The sequence below is a fragment of the Mizuhopecten yessoensis genome, unplaced genomic scaffold (genome assembly GCF_002113885.1).
Source record: "Mizuhopecten yessoensis strain PY_sf001 unplaced genomic scaffold, ASM211388v2 scaffold10383, whole genome shotgun sequence".
Classification (NCBI taxonomy): Eukaryota; Metazoa; Mollusca; class Bivalvia; order Pectinida; family Pectinidae; genus Mizuhopecten; species Mizuhopecten yessoensis.
Genome location: NW_018408519.1, coordinates 184,569 through 205,077, shown reverse-complemented (window position 1 = coordinate 205,077; position 20,509 = coordinate 184,569). Strand labels below are relative to the sequence as shown.

At 38.3% G+C, this 20,509-nt stretch overlaps 1 protein-coding gene across 1 annotated transcript; it reads left to right on the top strand.

Annotated features, from left to right (window-relative positions):
- The first annotated feature begins 4,472 nt into the window (after nucleotides 1–4,472).
- LOC110460394 (alkaline phosphatase-like) lies at nucleotides 4,473–19,659 on the top strand. The gene is made up of 10 exons (XM_021513269.1): nucleotides 4,473–4,912; nucleotides 11,260–11,480; nucleotides 12,185–12,359; nucleotides 13,043–13,212; nucleotides 13,762–13,884; nucleotides 14,823–14,919; nucleotides 15,327–15,467; nucleotides 17,171–17,362; nucleotides 17,915–18,037; nucleotides 18,805–19,659. Exons 1-10 carry the CDS (start codon nucleotides 4,858–4,860, stop codon nucleotides 19,086–19,088), a joined length of 1,581 nt encoding a protein of 526 aa, XP_021368944.1. The 5' UTR covers nucleotides 4,473–4,857; the 3' UTR covers nucleotides 19,089–19,659.
- The last annotated feature ends 850 nt before the right edge of the window (nucleotides 19,660–20,509 follow it).

Below are 20,509 nucleotides of genomic sequence, written 5' to 3'. Positions count from 1 at the left end.
CAACCACCTCCCCACCTCCAGGCTCCTCCTCATATTACATGTAGTCGCAGAATCCCACACTGGGAACTACAATTTTTTTTCTCCTCGGATTGAATGTATTTGACTCAGTGCATCTCAAAAAGTGAAAAAAATATTAAATCTAAAAAGTAAACACTTTGTACATTAATGTATACTTGGTAAGCTGTCTTAGAGATGTGTAACTGGGGATGGTATTCAACCTGGCCTTTAAGCCATCCAATGTTGATGCCTCCACTACTGATTCTGATGCAAGATATTATTTTAGTTTGTTACTCTGTCCTGTCTAGATCTTAGCATGACATGTGATGTCCTCAAGTTCTGCAATCACTTGCTGTGAACTATACTACTGGAACTGCTTTAACAGCCTGTAGAAATGCTCTGTGTGACCAAAAGAGTAATAACAAGGTAGACAAGTGCTCGAATGTATGAAAACACAGTGTAACAGTAATATGTCTAACATATGTAATTGTTTACATCTATACATTGAATTGTCATATATTAAAATCAGCTTTTAAAACATTTTGAATGTCAGAAGTATTTAATGCTCAGTGTATACAAAAAGTGTAAGACGCATGACCAAAATAATTTGCGAAACTTATTTTTAGTTCCGGAAACCTGTCTCGCGGAAACGACATATTCCGCTCGTACTTCTGTAACACTGTGTTTTGTGCTCTATTGTCTATGGTAAGATAAATATACAGCAATAATCAGATGTAGACTAGGTAATGGTAGCAAATATACAGGAACTACACAACAAACAGTAAAATCAAGCACAACAGGTTTGGAATGGTGCGCTAAATTGTGTACGGAAATATAATTTCGTGAATAAAACCGGACCCGGAGGCGGTCCAAAGATATATCGATCCGGAATACGAATCGGAACTTCGAAAAATTGATTTTTATTAAAGTTCCGAGCATTAATGTTATTTGATTTTAATGTATATCAAATATAAGTGTGGGGACACGATACAATATTATATTTGTGACGGTCTGGATAATAATATGACATAATTTTGCCTTTTACGCATTAAAATAGGAATAGGCAAAATGGGGTGGGGGAATGGAGTTCTAACTTCCAGTGAGCGAAATTGCAAAATTTTCACCGGGAACCCCACATTTTTGTATGCTTACCGAAAATCATATATACTTGGCTGTCTTCTGTAAAAGTTTTATAAAATTGACATGGGTTTTGATCGCATTTTTGCTTGTTTTAATGCATTCGTTCGATGTAAATTTGTTAAAATTGCATTTTGAAGAGAATAGATGGCCATGAAAAATGCATAAATATACCAAATATAATCATTTTTGTTTTATCTCTGCTTTTGATAGTACATCACGAGATGTGTAAAAAATATTCAACTTTGTGGTAACTCAAATTTTGTAAATATTATAGAAAAAAAATTCTTACTTAAATTTCATATTTTGGGGGAAATTTGCAGAAAAGTAGCTACCTTACAGCGGAAATATCTCAAAAAGTAAGTCGAGAACCCCCTTTTTTCTTTTCATATATGGAATCTACGTAAAACATGCAAGAAAATAAGCCTAATTAGAAAAAAATGACATGGGTTTTTCAAAAAGGACGGACCACCTTAAATGTGTTTCAAAGCACAAAAGCCTTTTTTATTATTTTTCCGCATAATTTAATATCAGCAAACCTATGTGCCAGAGTATTTATTATTGAACATGACCTAAAACTACATCTTGTACATCATCGTCATTGCTGTATGTAGAGGATGGAGGAGGACTGGGACCTCTTGGACTAGAAAGAGGTGTGTCCTGGGGTATATCCTCATGAGGTAAATCCAGGGGTTCATGGGGTTTCCCAATTGCTGAAATGTCAGCAGTTTCATTTTCATTTTGTTTGGCGCTGATATCCGTCTCCCCCATATGATGTTCCGAAGATCCCGGTAATTCTGTCGGGTCCACATGGTCCACATCCACTTGAGGCTTCTTATTACCACCTTTGGTGCCCGATTTGGTGCCTTTGTGGCTTGATTTGGAACGACGTTTGCGAGGAGGCATGCTAGTTGTTATTTTGTTTTTCACAATTAACTATGCAATGTGACATAACCGGAAGTTCAAATATTGGTCATGGCACGGTCTTATGGAAGTCATGTTCAGTCGTATGACCATCGTATGAACAAGGCTGTTATGTGCTTGAGACACGTCGTCTGGTATCGGCGACAATTCACGAGTGATATCTGTCATGTGTCTGAGTTAACATTTGTATTACATGCACTGCCCTCAACATATGTTACAGCCTACAACTAGATAAAGATTATCATTAATTGTGTCAGTGAAAGCATTGTATTAAATGAAATGTCATCAAAAATATGTCGGCGAACTGTACGGCAACTTAAATGTTTGTTAATTGCAAGTCGCCGTGCTATGCTATGAAATTATGTCAGCATAATTCCCATAATTTACGACAAGTTCGGAAACACGATAAATGTATGTAAAGCATGTAAATTAGTTATAGGTAGTGAAATTTGTACGAAAAAACACTGCAAATATTAATTTAGACACGTGATAAGTATCACTCGTGAGTTTTCACCGATACCAGACGGCGTGTTTGCAAGTCTAGAAGAAATATTGACCAATAAAGGAATGTTCTCAGTGGTGAACGGCATTGATGACAATGTGAGGAATTGATCCAAAACGCCCCAGAAGCCCAGTTCGTGTGATCACCGCCTGCCTAATAGCAATATCCGGTGTCATTGACACACAGTGACCTCGCTTGAATGCTACAGCACAGATACCACAACAACCACCCCACATCTTTTTCTACACCACCTGGGTTGTTGGAGTTGTGTGTTGTGTTTCTTTTTGCAAGAAAAATGTATTATCAAAATAATGAGTGTGTCCGGCGCCGCCTATACGGCCAGGTCCCTGACAAGTGATCATAATTATCAAAGATATGACATTGAAATACAGTAGTATTTCACATTTGCATTTTTTACCCAAACAGTATTGATTATGATAAAATGTATCAGGCAAAATCTACACAATATGAAATTATATAAGCCAATATATGGACCGATGACCTACGATTTTGGAGCTTCGATATGAACTACGTCCATTTCCTCTCAGAGCATAACAGGAACGTTAAATCAACCGGCAGAGCCTCGGGTTAGACAACCAAAAACACATCAACCCTCGGGTTGGAGATTTCTCTGCCACACCCTCAATGTAGGGGAAGATTATATTAGTCATCCCCAGGGGAGTTAGCCTCGTACAGAATCGTGCGATATAAGTCTGACAATAGTATGACGTCACGTCAACAGTAATAAACCATGGAAGAAAACTCTGGGTTTGCTGGAAAACATGCAATCCACGCTGATATTTCATTCAATCACCGCTTGTATTAAGGTAGGAGAAAAACATCCATCCCCTACCTTGATCGTGTGGCAGGGAAATCTCCAACCTCGGAATGATATTCTCGAATGTCTTACCCTATTCTATTAATCTTATTCCTAATCATGTACTGTATGTCTTTTTCAAACTCGTGCGTAATTATGACTTGCAAATGAAAGTTGCAATCTGACTGCCTGATGCGCATTTTTCTGTGCATTTGCGTACCTGAATTAAATGTCTTTTCGACCTCAGGACAACAAACACCGCAAAATTCGAATTCAAAAGTGCGTTGTTAACTTTGTAATGAAAATTTTAAAAATGAAAAAGGTAAAATTAAGTATAAAACAGCCTCATTTTCCAGGTTATGGTCCTATAACACGGAACAGATTGCAGTTGAATGCTTAAAATGAGTTAAAGACGATGACGTTGCAGACTTCCTGACATCATGGGAAATAGAACGTGGATGGATGACGGGTTTCGCGCCTACATGAATCCGCCCTTACGGGTTTCATTTCACTGTTCTGTCGGCGTTAAAAATAGAACGTGTATACAGTAGCTATATATAGTATATAACTCTAATTAAGATGGATTGGGATGGTGTTGAAAATAAAGATAAATTCAGGAAGAAGGATCAGGACGATGAACAGTTGTATCGTCAAAGAACATTAGACGGTTTATAAACAATGCAATAAAGGAATCGTATCAAGTTCGAGGGTCAGTATATATATTTATATATCAGAGGGCAGCTGATTTTTATCACAGATTCCCAGCTGGTTGGGAACGTAATACAAACCCCCATCATTTCATACTTATTGAGAATAAATTACCGCTAAATATAACATATTTACACTATTGGATCGGATTTCTAATTACATGTGATTCAGTGACCATAGCAACCGTTACCAAAGTTCAGCAGCAAAATTAGGGCGCCCATAGCTATTCCTCCGACTGACCTAGAATGGTAAGACCTGGGACGATGAAAGCTAGTGACTCAAGCTTAAGCCGTCTGACCGTTAAAATATGATCAGGCACGAAAAAAGTTACAAAAAGGACAAAATCTGCTATTAATTTGCATGAACTTAAGGGATAAGGACTGGGACGAGAAGAGTGTGTGATGCAATCCTTATGAGGTGTAAATACTGTATGATCAGTCACGAACGTAATTACAAAAAGTGCTGAATTAGATATCAAAGTATAAGGAACTAGGAGGAGCAGAGAAGTGATTTAAACGGCGCGAATTAAGTTGCAGATAAATCTTTTGTGATATTCGTTTGTGATAAGAACAGGGACGGAAGTATTTTCTATCTGATCATTTAAAATTTAGACAGGAAATCTGTTCACCCGTTTAATAACTACCGGGGGACAGGACTGGGGACGAAAGGAGTTACGGAACAAAGAGTCAGTGAGATACATCGCCAGCTGACCAGTGAAGTGCCAGTCAGGGACGAACAATATAATTACCAACATATTACGTAACACACATAAATGGATAACTGGACAAGGCGCGTCTTAATTTTCCTGGCATTATGCGTTTTAGTGGGTAAGTCATTTATCATCTGTTTCTACAGGGCTACGAGGTACATATGTAATTGATTGAAGCACATTTGTAAAATTAGCTAGACTAAAAACACTCTACTTATATAAGTGTTCAGTGTAAGACCATGCGTTTCCGCGGGACTTTTTGAAGTCGTTATCGCTAGCTATGTCCCATTCATCGTCTATACCGCACAGCGCTATTCATGAGGATATCTGTATTTGCTGCGGAACTGTGATGAAATTGTTTACATCGTTTATTAAATAAATTAATTTAACTTGGATATTTACATAGTGTATCACTGCTTATACAAGATGTTGTTTTAATTTTTATACGAAAAGATCCTTTTGTTTAACCATCAGTAACGATTGCACTGTACACGTTTTATTTATGACTACGTTATCCTACCCACAGGTACTTGTGAACATGAGTGTGATTTTTCCGTTAAAATGTTACGTAACAGACGAATGAATTATTGTATAACAATCGCATGCTTATTTGTTATACAAATAATGTATTCGTCTGTTACGTAACATTTTAATGGAAAAATCACACTCGTGTCCACAAGTACCCGTGTTTAGACCATGCATTTTAGCGGGACTGTTTTTAAGCCTTATCACTATGTCTCATGCGTGTTGTGCTATATAACGCGTAGCTGAATTGTCCTGATCACACTCCTCCCCAACCTCTCCTTTTGGGTAGTTAGAGGAGGATAATGTATCATGACGATCTACATGGCCCTGTGTAGCACACGTACATGTTGTTTTAAGTGTGGACGATCACTCTGCTTATTAGCGGGACTGTTATTAAGCCTTGTCACAGGTGGTTATATTTTCATCTGCAATACACATTTGCCTTCTGCCGAGAAAATCCTACATGTATTACCACATGACCTAATATTTTTTTCTCTCCAGTTTTCACAGACAATCCATTGATGTTAATGTCAAAAACTGAAATCAATATACACTGTACTATTTGTTTACATACGTACTGACAGGATCTGTTAATTATTATTACATATAAACATATCTTCACATTTCATATTGTTTCTTTTAGTTTGTCAATAACATTGAATACTTAACAAATCCATTTCTATTCAAATAAAACATAAATTCCAGTTAACAATCACATGTTAATTTCAAAAAATGTTCCATTCATTGGAAAATATCCACTTTGGGTTTGTCCCAAGCAACTATTCACTTATTCAAAGACAATCGACTTGTATTCAGTATGTCTATGTGCCAACCCAGTGCAAATGATTATATTTTATCATAAAGTTCCATACATTATCTAAATATTTATTCAAAAAAATCCTGCCATTTTTTGAGTTTCATGGAATATGTTTGTTATTGTTCAATATCATCAAAACATCTAAAGCATGGTCAAAGGGAAACCAGGACACATTATTCTTTTGTAGAATTCCTGTCCACAAAAAATAATAATGAAGTAAAATCAACTGCTGAACAAAATATCATATCAACATGTTCACATTTACATTGTACAATGTTATCATGTACATTGTAGGATATAGATTGCGACCCAACTTTGACGCTTGCGTCAACTAGTTTTCTTGTACACCATTTGTGATAACACTATTTATATAAATGGGAGTGGCTGAAATAATTCCGGGCTAGGATACATGTAATATGCAGTTTATGCATACATAATTAAGAAGAATTAATATTTCAATTATAAAAAGAGAAAAATCGACTAAGCAGAAACAATTTGATTCAATTACAAACAGAGGCAAAGATAAAAGTATTTTCTATTTTATATACTACATTTGTATAATATAAACTGGCCTTTACAGGGAATATAATTTCCATATACATGTATTATCTAATAATTCCCATCGGCTAATCACTAAGTGGGTTTTTTTTCCAAGTTCAAAGGCTTCCGTTCGTAACTTTCTCGAACATCGGAAACCCCATCGGGAATATCGATGTTAACAAAAGGATTTTCTTACAACGTAAATGTAGATTTTGTACTTGAACATGAACTTTTATGTAAATAGCGAACCTCATCGGAATGGCTGTATATAATATTTGATCACCACAATGAGGTTATTGTTTGCCTCCTATAACTTGAAACTTCACGTAAATAACGACGGTGTGACGTCACGTACTTTACACTATGTACAGGTATGACTGAAATACAGTTTCTTTAACGGAGCTTTCTGGACATTAGTTGGACACGTGGAACTCAGTTTGTATCTGTCTAATTGTTATTATACGGAGTAATGGTCAGTTATTTAGTGCGTGGTCAAGCACGTGTCCACTGTCACACTGGTCACTTACAGCAGGTTTTCATAATTAAATTATCTATGCCAGCGACAACTGTCACAAAACATTACAGATCTTTGTCAGAAAGCCCAACGAGGGCGAATGTTTCCGGCGTGTTCTGGTAATGGCTGTTTCCCTATAGGATATGATGTTTAAAAACAAAATCATACATGTAACCTGCTTTTTAATGGTGTATGAAATAGTACTGTAGTTCAAAGTTCATAAACCGCCTTCAAGAGACGTGCGTGAAAATTGTACGATCCCCCCCCCCCTCCCTCCCCCCATTTTTTTTAGTCAAACGTGTACATTCTCTCTTTTATGTCGCTCAGCGGAAGCCTCTCTGATACATGTACACGCTTTTCCAGTAAGGAAATGTCATCGAGACAATTTGTAGCTTGAGATGAAAAAAATATCCAGCCTTTTTCCGTCATCTATGTTTTTTACTTGTATCTATCCTATCTAAAACTTGTGTACGACTGAATTACAGAAAACAATTCTTAGCAAGTTGGTTGTCTCGGAGAATTTATATTAATGTTTGGTATACGGAAGAAATCGCTGATTTTGTTTTACGGTAATTAATTTAACTGAATCTTTATAAGTTAATTGGTAGATTTAATAGCACAAGAGCTGTAAAACCAATGAACCGGGGCCAAATCTGAGATGTAAAATTTTACAAGTTACCTCCCTTGTATGAAATGACATAAGATCTTGTAATTTTTGTTTCAGAAATTTTAAATAAAGGATTTTTATTTAAGCCATAATTTTGTAATGTTCTGATTTATTTGAACTAACAAGTACTATTATTCACACTATATTACCTGCATAAAAAGTAAGATTACTTAATTCAAATATTTCTTTGAAAAGATGACAAAAGTTTTCTAGAAAGTATATATACCTTTTGGGCTGCGATACATGTTTGAGAGAAATTCGACGTTTTAAGTCGGATGAATAAAGTAACAATGACAGGTCCGAACTTTGTATTCGTACGAAAGCCTTAATCACACGGGATTGTTGTGTTAAAAGCTCATTCAAAATCTATGTACACGTATAATGTAAGGCCATCTGTTCCCGTGGTTAAGGAGTCTGACCGTCTACTATATATAACGACCCCTCCATTAGCTGGGTTGGAGGCTCGAGGCCTTTGGTGGTTAAGGAGTCTGACCGTCTTCTATAAAGTCCCCTCCATTAGCTGGGTTGGAGGCTCGAGGCCTTTGGTGGTTAAGGAGTCTGACCGTCTTCTAAAACGACCCCTCCATTAGCTGGGTCGGGGGCTCGAGACTTATGGTGGTTAATAAGGCGTCTGATCGTATTCTATAACGGCCCCTCCATTAGCTGGGTTGGAGGCACGAGGCCTTTGGTGGTTAATGAGTCTGACCGTCTTCTAGAACGCCCCCTCCATTAGCTGGGGCGGGGGCTCGAGGCTTATGGTGGTTAATAAGGCTTCTCGTCGTATTTTATAACGACCCCTCCATAGCTGGGTCGGGGGCTAGGGACTTATGGTTGTTAATAAGGCGTCTGATCGTATTCTATAACGGCCCCTCCATTAGGTGGGTTGGAGGCTCGAGGCATATGGTGGTTAAGGAGTCTGTCCGTCTTCTATAACGACCCCTCCGTTAGCTGGGTCGGGGGCTTGAGGCCTATGGTGGTTACGGAGTCTGACCGTCTACTTTATCGACCCCTCCATTAGCTGGGTCGGCGCCACGAGGACTGTGGTGGATAAGGCGTCTGACCGTATTCTATAACGACCCCTCCGTTAGCTGGGTCGGGGGCTAGGGACTTATGGTTGTTAATAAGGCGTCTGATAGTATTCTATAACGACCCCTCCGTTAGCTGGGTCGGGGGCTAGGGACTTATGGTTGTTAATAAGGCGTCTGATCGTATTCTATAACGGCCCCTCCATTAGCTGGGGCGGAGGCTCGATGTCTATGGTGGTTAAGGCGTGTGACCGTCTACTACAACGACCCCTCCATTACCTCGGTCGGGTGTTCGAGGTCTAAGGGGGTTAAGGAGTCTGACCGTTTTCTATAAAGTCCCCTCCATTAGCTGGGTTGGGGGCTCGAGGCCTTTGGCGGTTAAGGAGTCTGACCGTGTACTATAACGACCCCTCCATTACCTCGGTCGGGTGTTCGAGGTCTAAGGGGGTTAAGGAGTCGGACCGTCTACTATAACGACCCCTCCATTACCTCGGTCGGGTGTTCGAGGTCTAAGGTGGTTAAGGAGTCTGACCGTCTACTATAACGACCCCTCCATTAGTTGGGTCGGGTGCTCGAGGCCTATGGTGGTTAAGGCGTCTGACCGTCTACTACAACGACCCCTCCATTAGCTGGGTCGGAGGCTCGATGTCTATAGTGGTTACGGCGTCTGACCGTCTACTTTATCGACCCCTCCATTAGCTTTTTACTTTTTTAATGATGGACAAACATCCAAGGAAAAAGACAAACCCTGCCTTGACCATGTGGACAACCAGGATACCACCACAAAAACAGTCTGATAACAAATTCGACAGGGGGTCAAAATGAAGGTCAAAGCGATTTGGTTAGGCTATATACAGGTAGATTTGACCTAAAATTAAATTGTACGTCTAAAAAATGAAGGTCAGAGAATAGGTCATTGCTACCCAGTTACTGTACACACAGTAATCCTTCCAAGCGGTAGTCATCAGTGCTATATTATAGGATCTTTTCTATTAAAAAAACTGCGACCTACTCCGATAGCAGAGTAAGGATATCTTCATGTACCAAACTATATCTAGTGTTGTTCCAATGTCTATTTGCTGTTCCTTGACTTCAACATACTTCCTGTTTTAATCATTGACCCTCACACATAGTAATACCTTGCATAAATGAAATCCCATTTGGTAAAAGCACAATGATAAAAAGTCAACGCAATATATACATGTATAATGGTTTTATTATTATAAATATTTTACGAAATATAAACCTGACGAAACATAAACCTGACGAAACATAAAACCTGACGAAATATAAACCGAAATATAAAACTGACGAAATATAAAACCTGAAGAAATATAAACATGACGATTTATAAACCTGACGAAATATAAAACCGGAAGAAATATAAATCGAAATATAAACCTGACGAAATATAAACCTGACGAAACATAAAACCTGACGAAATATAAAACCTGACGAAATATAAACCTGACTAAACCTAACGAAATATAAACCGAAATATAAACCTGACGAAATATAAACCTAACGAAATATAAACCTGACGAAACATAAACCGAAATATAAACCTGACGAAATATAAAACCTGATGAAATATAAAACCTAACGAAATATAAACCTCACGAAATATACACCTCACGAAAAATAAAACCTGACGAAATATAAAACCGGACGAAATAAAAACCTGACGAAATATAAAACCTGACGAAATAATAAACCTAAAGAAACATAAACCTGACGAAATATAAACCTGACGAAATATAAACCTGACGAAATATAAAACCTGATGAAATATAAAACCTAACGAAATATAAACCTCACGAAATATACACCTCACGAAATATAAAACCTGACGAAATATAAAACCGGACGAAATATAAACCTGACGAAATATAAAACCTGACGAAATATAAACCGAAATATAAAACTGACGAAATATAAAACCTGACGAAATATAAACCTGACGATTTATAAACCTGACGAAACATAAAACCGGAAGAAATATAAATCGAAATATAAACCTGACGAAATATAAACCTGACGAAACATAAACCTGACTAAACCTAACGAAATATAAACCTGACGAAATATAAACCGAAATATAAACCTGACGAAATGTAAAACCTGACGAAACATTAACCTGACGAAATATAAACCTGACGAAACATAAAACCTGACGAAATATAAACCTGACGAAATATAAACCTGACTAAACCTAACGAAATATAAACCTGACGAAACATAAACCGAAATATAAACCTGACGAAATATAAACCTGAAGAAATATAAACCGGACGAAAAATAAACAATAATAAACTATAAGAATTTATCAAAATAAAAATTGTTATAAAGTCTAAAACCACACGTGGGTGAATTTCAGACTCCACAGACTGGAAACAGCTAGCACAAGAGGAACTCGACAAAGCTTTGAACCGGAAACCCAACACCAACAAGGCGCTCAATGTGATCCTGTTTATAGGCGACGGGATGGGCGTGTCCACTGTGACGGCGGCCAGGATCCTTAGGGGCCAAACACAAGGGAAACCGGGCGAGGAGACCGTCCTCGAGTTCGAGAAATTCCCTAATGTAGGACTTTCAAAGGTTGGTTAACAATTATCGTGACATACCCGGAGAAATGTAAAATTTACATTTTAGACCTTTTTATATATGTTATAGTTCTAAAAGTGTAAACAGATTTAGCAGGCAATCTGTATAATAGGCCTAGAGTAATGTATTCAGAACATAAAAAATCTACATGGGAAAAATATTTTATATATTATACTGTAGAATATAAAGATTTCAGAACCATTATTAACGGAAAAACTTTCACACTTCGATCAGTTTAACGAGTTGTAAAGCGAACATTTCATCTACTTATGTAGCCTATATATTTATCGTAACAAATCTAAATAATCTTTGGGCTTTTCACAACAACTGCAAAACAACGTCTGTTAACTTAGAACTTGTCTGTAAATGTGTTATGTCAATAGGAGACGGCTTCATAAGTTGAAATAACTTGTGCCTGATCCTTTTGTGCCAATATTTGGACAATAAAATATGTTTAAAGTCAAAAAAGCCCAGATGGTAGCGCGCATGGTCCTTATTTGGGAGGAAACTGGATTCCCCGAAGAAAATCCACTTGATCGGGCTGATGACCCCATACGTACGATCGGGGAATCGGACCCCGACGGTGAAAGCGAGGCGAGTGCGCTATTCAGTGCGCCACCCGACCACTCAGAGATCTAGAATAAAGTACTATCGACAGTAAGCCTACCTTAACGTGTAATGTTTTATTTCCTCTGCAGACGTATGCCAATGACAAACAGACTACGGGCTCGGCTTCCACCGCCACCGCCATGATGTGCGGAGAAAAGACAAACTACCGCATTGTTGGCCTGAACGACCGCGCCATCGCAAAGAACTGTTCTTCAACGTTCGGCAACGAAATGCCATGTGCTTTCCAATGGTTTCGAGAGGATGGTAAGTCTGCCCTGCAGTCCATTGTCATATCGTTAGAGTGAATATATTCCCATGGAATGTTCGAGACTATACTTGAATCACCAATTTTTATTTCAAAGTAGCAACTGTCCTTCTTCCTTATATAAAATGAAAAAGAAAAATACATCTCACGCTGTTATTGAGCGCCTATGTTTTGTTGAGCAATACAAAAGCGTTTTGATCCCTTTCGATCCATTGACATAGTAAGACTATAGAGCCCTCCACAGAAGGACATAATGATTTAGTGCATAACACGTCAAAGCACTGCTGAACATTGCCAGTGGTCCTCAGAATAGTCCTAGTCACGGTAACAATCACGTGTGTTTCCTTTTACTACGTGGAGCACTGTCATTAGAGTGTACATTCGGAGTTTTTAGACTTTACAATGGCTAGATAGGTCATATATGACGACAACGCTCTGCACAAAGAAACCAGCAACAATGTACAGTTGATATACCTAGAACTGGGTACGTCAGGGTCACGTGCTGTTTAATCCTCTTGCGGGACTGTATTAGGTGGTGTACTGCATTGGCAGATTTACAGAGGTTTTCCAGGTTTTAAGAAAGTAAGGACCTCAGCCCCTCCAGAATGTTCTGCCATTGTACTGATAGATAGTTGCACAATGCATTTTTGTGTCATCGTTTATATTTTTTTTCTTTTTACAGGACGGTCAGTAGGCGTGGTCACAACAGCGAGGATCACACACGCTACGCCCGCTAGTGCGTACGCAAAATCCCCGGAACGTGATTGGGAGGTGGATACGGCGATGGTTGGGGTAACGGGAGGGTGTACGGACATTGCTTCCCAACTCGTCTACAACAATAGCTTTGCCAAGGTGAGATCTGTACCAAACCTGTATTAAGCGTGTGACCAATGTAGCTGCTCATCAAGTTTTGTATACCATGGCCAATATGAAGTAAAACACCGCGAATGATATATATATATATATAACTAATCCTACTCGTCCACAGCAATTGATTTTACAAGGGTTTACCGACTCGTCCACAGCAGTTGATTTTACAAGAGTTTACCGACTCGTCCATAGCAGTTGATTTTACAAGGGTTAACCGACTCGTCCACAGCAGTTGATTTTACAAGGGTTAACCGACTCGTCCACAGCAGTTGATTTAACAAGGGTTTGCCGACTCGTCCACATCAGTTGTGTACAGGAGTCTACCATATCGTTCATTATAACCGATAACGACTTATTTACAATGCTCTCATTTTCATCAGTTTTGAGGAGAAATCACAGAAAATCCTTTGACAGCAAACATTCAGCTTTATACAGTTTACTATATTTACATGTGTCTATTCCACACGAAGTATCATTGCATATTGTATGAAAGGTATCTTACGTTTTAAAGAATAACCTGTCTATTTGTAGGTGATGATGGGAGGTGGACGCCGGTTTTTCTTGCCGATGAATGACACCGATCCAGAAAGCAGCAGGGATGTTGACGGAAAGAACGCCAAATGGCAACGCCTTGATGGTATCGATCTTACACAGGTATATGTACATGTAATAAGGGTTACCTCCCTTTCTATTATTCCGTCTAGAGGTAAAAGCTATATGTCAGGGTATATGTGCCTATAATGTAAAAATATCACGTTTAAATGGCAATTGAAAATAACTGACCTGCTGTAATCCACTCCATGATGATAGCAGACGACTGATAACGTCTGTGGAAAAGGGGACGTGCAGACCTTTCGCGTAAGAAGTTGTAAAGTACCGATCTCCAGAATCAATTTACAGTGCGTCTGATTTTCCGTTATCTCAGGAACACTGGTTTTGTGTGGATTCGGTTGTACCGGTGTTAATATGCTTAATTATATGATGTATCAAATGTTAAAATTAGATGTTTCTTATACCCAAAAATCAAACAGAATTATATTGGTAAAAGTCCAAATAACTAAGAATAATACGGCCTAGCATGGTTTATGCCTGGCCCTTGTCATATAATAGATATATTATATAGAGTTATATTTTGGGAATACAATATCGATGAATCAAAATTGTTTCATTAGCTTTCAATAATCTTGACTCAAATTTAACTCTCTCAACACTGACTTTCATGAAATCAAGTAGGTTTATTTCAAAATTAAAGTTTTTCATCTTAAAGTTGCTTTAAAGTAATCTTAGAGCGCACCGGGGCCAACATATCCGGATACCAAATTATTTTCAGTAACAACCTGGTCCCAGTTTAAAAAAAAAGTTGATTAACTTAAGCATTTACCTTTGGGAAAAAAGCTTTTATGTAAGAGAATTTCCAGTTTCCATAACTTTGCAAGGTAGTTCCATTAATTCCATTAGTTCCAGATATGATTATCAATAAAAAATTAAAAAAACTTGAAACCCGGAAATTATCTTTAGGAGATCTGTTAAATTGTAACCTATTTAATTATTTCATGAATTTCATAAACCTATTACATTTGATTCAATTACAGGTATGGAAGGAGAAGCACCAAGGTGATAACGCGGAGTATGTGTGGAACAAATCCCAGTTTGATGCTATCGACGCCTCTAAGACGGATTATATTCTGGGTAGCTATCCCAAAATGTTAATTGTCCTGACGATACTTTATATTTCTGGTTCAATAAATACATATCATTTGTCTCTCACTACGTCGCGTTTCTGTTTTATTTTATTTTATGTACTTTCAAAAGCTTGCATTTTATTTCACGAGCAACCTGGCTTTAAAGGGCATTGTTATTAAAATATGAAATGAAATACGTTTTGACCTTCAGCTTAACTAATAACAGTTAACGTTTTTCCAGTGCAACAAAATCTGCATTTCTTTGAGCACATTGCAAGATCCTGTGCAGCATCAGAATTTAGATTTTCCTATAACGATAGTTTCTAAGGTCCAGGAAATTAATTTTCATACATTTTTATTACTGCGCGTGTTTGATACATTGTAGCACGCTAAACTGTTTTATGTATTCCACAGGACTGTTTGAGGCGGGTCACATGCAACACGAGTCAGAGCGAGACAAAGGGACAAACGGAGAGCCATCCCTGGCGGAAATGACGAAGAAGGCCATCCAGGTCCTTCAGAAGGACAAAAATGGTTTCTTCTTAATGGTTGAAGGTACGTATACTTCTTCAATTGCTTGAGTGGTTCAGAAAAAAACGACATTGTTAAAGATTTTCTGCTGAATCGAATGAAGATCAAATTATAGGTTTTAATATGGGCCCCATAAACATGTCATAAGAGATTGCATATGCATCATCTTTGGAGAAATACTCTCTACAATGTAACACGCACAAACTATTATGGCGGAAACGTCTGAGATTAAAATTTTGTATAAGAGGAGACGGGGGTTGGGTCCTTCTCATTACCAGGCATTCATACCTCTGATAACCAGGCACTTAGACCTCTGATTACCAGGCATTTAGACCTCTGATAACCAGGCACTCAGACCTCTGATTACCAGGCATTTAGACCTCTGATAACCAGGCACTCAGACCTCTGATTACCAGGCACTCAGACCTCTGATTACCAGGCATTTAGACCTCTGATATCCAGGCACTTAGACCTCTGATATCCAGGCGCTCAGACCTCTGATAACCAGGCACTCAGACCTCTGATAGCCAGGCACTCAGACCTCTGATTACCAGGCATTTAGACCTCTGATATCCAGGCACTTAGACCTCTGATATCCAGGCGCTTAGACCTCTGATATCCAGGCGCTCAGACCTCTGATTACCAGGTACTCAGACCTCTGATTACCAAGCACTTAGACCTCTGATATCCAGGCGCTCAGACCTCTGATATCCAGGCGCTCAGACCTCTGATTACCAGGTATTCAGACCCCTGATTACCAAGTACTTAGACCTCTGATATCCAGGCACTTAGACCTTTGATATCCAGGCGCTCAGACCTCTGATAACCAGGCACTCAGACCTCTGATAGCCAGGCACTCAGACCTCTGATTACCAGGCATTTAGACCTCTGATATCCAGGCACTTAGACCTCTGATATCCAGGCGCTCAGACCTCTGATATCCAGGCGTTCAGACCTCTGATTACCAGGTACTCAGACCTCTGATTACCAAGCACTAAGACCTCTGATATCCAGGCGCTCAGACCTCTGATATCCAGGCGCTCAGACCTCTGATTACCAGGCATATAGACCTCTGATATCCAGCCACTTAGACCTCTGATATCCAGGCGCTCAGACCCCTGATTACCAAGCACACATACCTCTGATTACCAGGCACTCAGACCACTGATTACCAGGCACTCAGACCATTGATAACCAGGCGCTCATACCTCTGAAGCAGACCCTCAGACCTCGATTATCAGGCGCTCTGACCTCTGATTACCAGGCGCTCAGGCCTATATTACCAGGCGCTTAGACTTCTTATTCACGGTATTGAGACACAGATCCGCAATTCCTGTCCAATTTATCGCGGTTGTATTTTGTTTCGTTGCATTGGATCTCTCTCCGAACCCGATAAAGACTAAAGCGTTACGTGTCACGTATTTCACATATACGTAAACTCAATGTCCAAATCACAAAAATAATTCTAAGGTCGAATGCCATGTTTGTAATTACCTGAAGTGTGCAATGGACAGACCGTGTGTTATGTTTTACACACAAGCTGTCACGCCCTAACTTCAACAGGTCAAATGTCAAATCATTCCATTGATATTACAAAACTACGGAACGTTATTTGGTAAAATTTCGTGAATACAAATGTATAAGCAAAGTCGGCCGCCCCACATGTTAATTTAATGTATTGTTAAGTTGAACACAGTAGGAAGTTTGCTATGTCCTCTTTTGTCAAGATGGAAGGATAGACTCCGCCCACCACGACAACAACGCTAAGCGGGCGCTGTACTCGGTACTGGCTTTCGAGGACGCAGTGAAGGTTGCCACGGAGATGACAGATGAAAGCGACACCCTCATAATAGTGACAGCTGACCACTCACACGTGTTCAGCATCGCCGGCTACCAGAAACGAGGCAACGATATATTAGGTACGTAATTTCTTGAATTCCTTAATTAGGCAAACGATATTATCTGAACGTAATATCTGAACCGAGGCTGTTGTATCTAAGTAATGACTTGACCCCGGTATCACAATCGTTCCTTAGATAAAAAGAAACTACGCAGTATTTTCCATGTAGGGAATTGTAAAAAGAACTCGCCTGAGCTCAGACGTAAGCTAGAACGAAGTGACGACATCTTTGATTCTTAAAGATATTACACGATAAAGGCATCACTGGCAAGCAAACGATATGTTGTTTTTTCGGAATCCGGTACACCACAGTAAAATCCGTGATGCTTACAAAACACAGCCTGTTAATTCGCGAGATTGGGTACGTGTTACCTAGCAACGATAAATACGTAAACAATATGGCGGCTACATTGAAAAAGATAATTGTAGTACATTACGTATGTTAACAAATAAGTCAATGAACTTGATATTAATCCATACAAATGTTTCTTTCTACTTGATATTAATTTATACAAATGTTTCTTTCTATTGGTCTGAAAGCAACTCCTTCGATTGTTGTTTTGTCTTGCAGGTGTCATAGACGTAGGCGAGAAATCCGTGGCTAAAGATGGCATACCATTTACCACTCTTTTGTACGGTAATGGCGTAAGCTACGACTGGGGTAACAGGACCAACGTATCCGCAGTAGATACAAGTAAGTAGGTAGCACTGCATAACACCTATTCTGTATGTTAAGGGGTTAATAACGCCTGGCCAGCCTGTGCCATAGGGACATGCACACACAAATGCATGGAGGCGATATACCATTTTGAAAAATAAGTTCAAAATATCCAAATTACGTATCAGGACTCTGATGATCTATCGGGGTTTTTATATGACATATCTGGGGGTTAAAAGTTAAAGTGAACATACTATACCATCTTTTAGAGGGATTGTTGAACCTTAAAACTGTCGGAACAAAAATTAAGTCATGCCGAAGTCTTCGTCTTAAATGTTTCTCATCATTTTCTTATGTCAATATTTTATATATAATTTAATCTTGCTTGTAACAAGCATTTTCATTGGCTTAAAAATTTATGTTATCAGTCCATAACGTTAAAAGAATGACGTCGCCGTTTGTAACGTCGCTTTTGATTGGCTGATGCAGCAGCGCAATAATTTCAAAAAGAAAAGAGTGGATCAATAAAAGTGGATTTCCACAGGGATTGTGTATAGTAGATTAAATTGTAAGGATTAACTTAAATATATTTTTCATGTTATGGAGCTATAACACAAAAAAACGGAGTGTACACTCATCATAAACCGCTTCGCGGTTTATTTAGAGTACACTCCGTTTTTTTGTGTTATACCTCCATAACATGAAAAGTATATCTTCAAGTTAATCCTTAAATAATATTTTGATGAACCGGAAGTCAACGCTTACAAATCTCCGTTCTGAACTCATCAGTTTTCCTGTTACAGCCGACAACGATTATCTCCAGGTGGCCGCAGCTCCACGTTCCTCGGAGACCCACGGAGGTGAGGACGTGTCCATCTACGCACGCGGTCCGATGTCACACTTGATACACGGCGTGCACGAGCAACACTACATAGCGCACGTGATGACGTACGCCGCTTGTGTCGCGAACAACAAACATCGATGTGACAATATACAAAGTTACGAAAACACTGGAGCTGTATGCAGCACACATTCTGTTTTGAAACTATTTGTAACGTACTTTCTGGTGAAGCTAATATTTATATGAATGTAACACTGATCATGTGTTATAGGCATCACGGTTTAGGAAACTAAAACATGTTAATAGATGCAGGAGCGTAACGCATTGTCTTAATTTATAGTCGTATACTTTATAAACAACTTCTGTCCAACAACTACGGTTAAGCTTGCGATTCATCGACCTGGAATTGGGTGGCTAAACTGAATTTATTAAAATTGATGCCGGCGCACGCTATGCCAGGTTAAGATTGAAATGACAATAATGAATCTCTGCTCCTTATTGCTGTTACTTCTTGCTCAACTTAGCAATAGGGAAAGAGAATATTGATCAGTAGAAATGTCACGCTCATTGGCAAGGCTAAAGGTCATGAGCTAAAGGTCATGAGAAAATCATGCACATTGAATAAGAAATGTATTTCGCTTAAAATAAATAAACCTTGCTATTGAAAGGTTCAGCTTAAGGTGACTAAAAATATTTACCATAATAAATTCCAGCACCAAGCTGAAGGATTTTGTTTTCATATGTGTAAATCAGCAGGCTTTCAATATTGATTTCCATCTCTTGCGGCAAAATTTGTGATAAACAGAAGGACGCTTGTGGAACGTGTTAATTGTTTTTTGACGGACAAGCCTACGCACTGCTTACCTGCTGTCGTAGCAGCGAGTATTTATCACACATGGTATGGCGTTGTCATTTTCATATATAGATTTAAGTGTTTTCTTGGTTTTGTTGTAATGTAAAAACGAAGGAATGTATTTCACATCTCATATGAGACATATGAGAGTTGTTGGAGAATTGATGAGACATTAAGCAAACAGAGCTTCACAGCATGGAGATAGTTATAATCACTTGACAGATACATATATTATTCTATAGAAGGTATTGGGAGGAGGTCAAGAGACAGCACATGAACTTTTAACATCGTCAGAACAATATTTAGGTTTTGCAGTAAAAGCAAAAAAGCTGTTTTTTTGAAACAAAGATATGATTCTTTTTAAGACTTTAAATACTAAATTAAGTGATTTGTATATATTTTATTTGTTTCTTTCAAAAATTGCAATTCATCGAAATGAAATGTTCAAGATTTATTAATAACAATTATGACTTGACAAACTGCATGACTATCATTTATTGTTAATGAATTTGCTGATAAATGTTAGTTATACATGTACATAATTCAATATTGAAAGGTATGCTACATGCTAAAAATATTTCTACATTTCAACCCATTGTTTAATAAATCCGTTATATTTTTTATTTTTTTTGATAATATTTATTAAGTATTGCTATTTTTTTCCATTAATATGTTTTACTAGAAGGGAACCAAATGGGACCGTCTGATAAATATATCTCCAAGAGGTTGTATTTGTTAAGTTTATTTTTATTGGTATTTTTTTGAATATTCATTTATCTTATTTATATATTTATTCATTTATTTATACACATTT

Excerpts from the sequence above, each read along its gene's own strand:
- LOC110460394 (XM_021513269.1), top strand. The coding sequence starts at position 4,858 with ATGGATAACTGGACAAGGCGCGTCTTAATTTTCCTGGCATTATGCGTT. Across the intron at positions 11,481-12,184 it reads CTAATGTAGGACTTTCAAAG|ACGTATGCCAATGACAAACA; the intron begins GTTGGTTAACAA and ends TTTCCTCTGCAG. Across the intron at positions 18,038-18,804 it reads CGTATCCGCAGTAGATACAA|CCGACAACGATTATCTCCAG; the intron begins GTAAGTAGGTAG and ends TTCCTGTTACAG.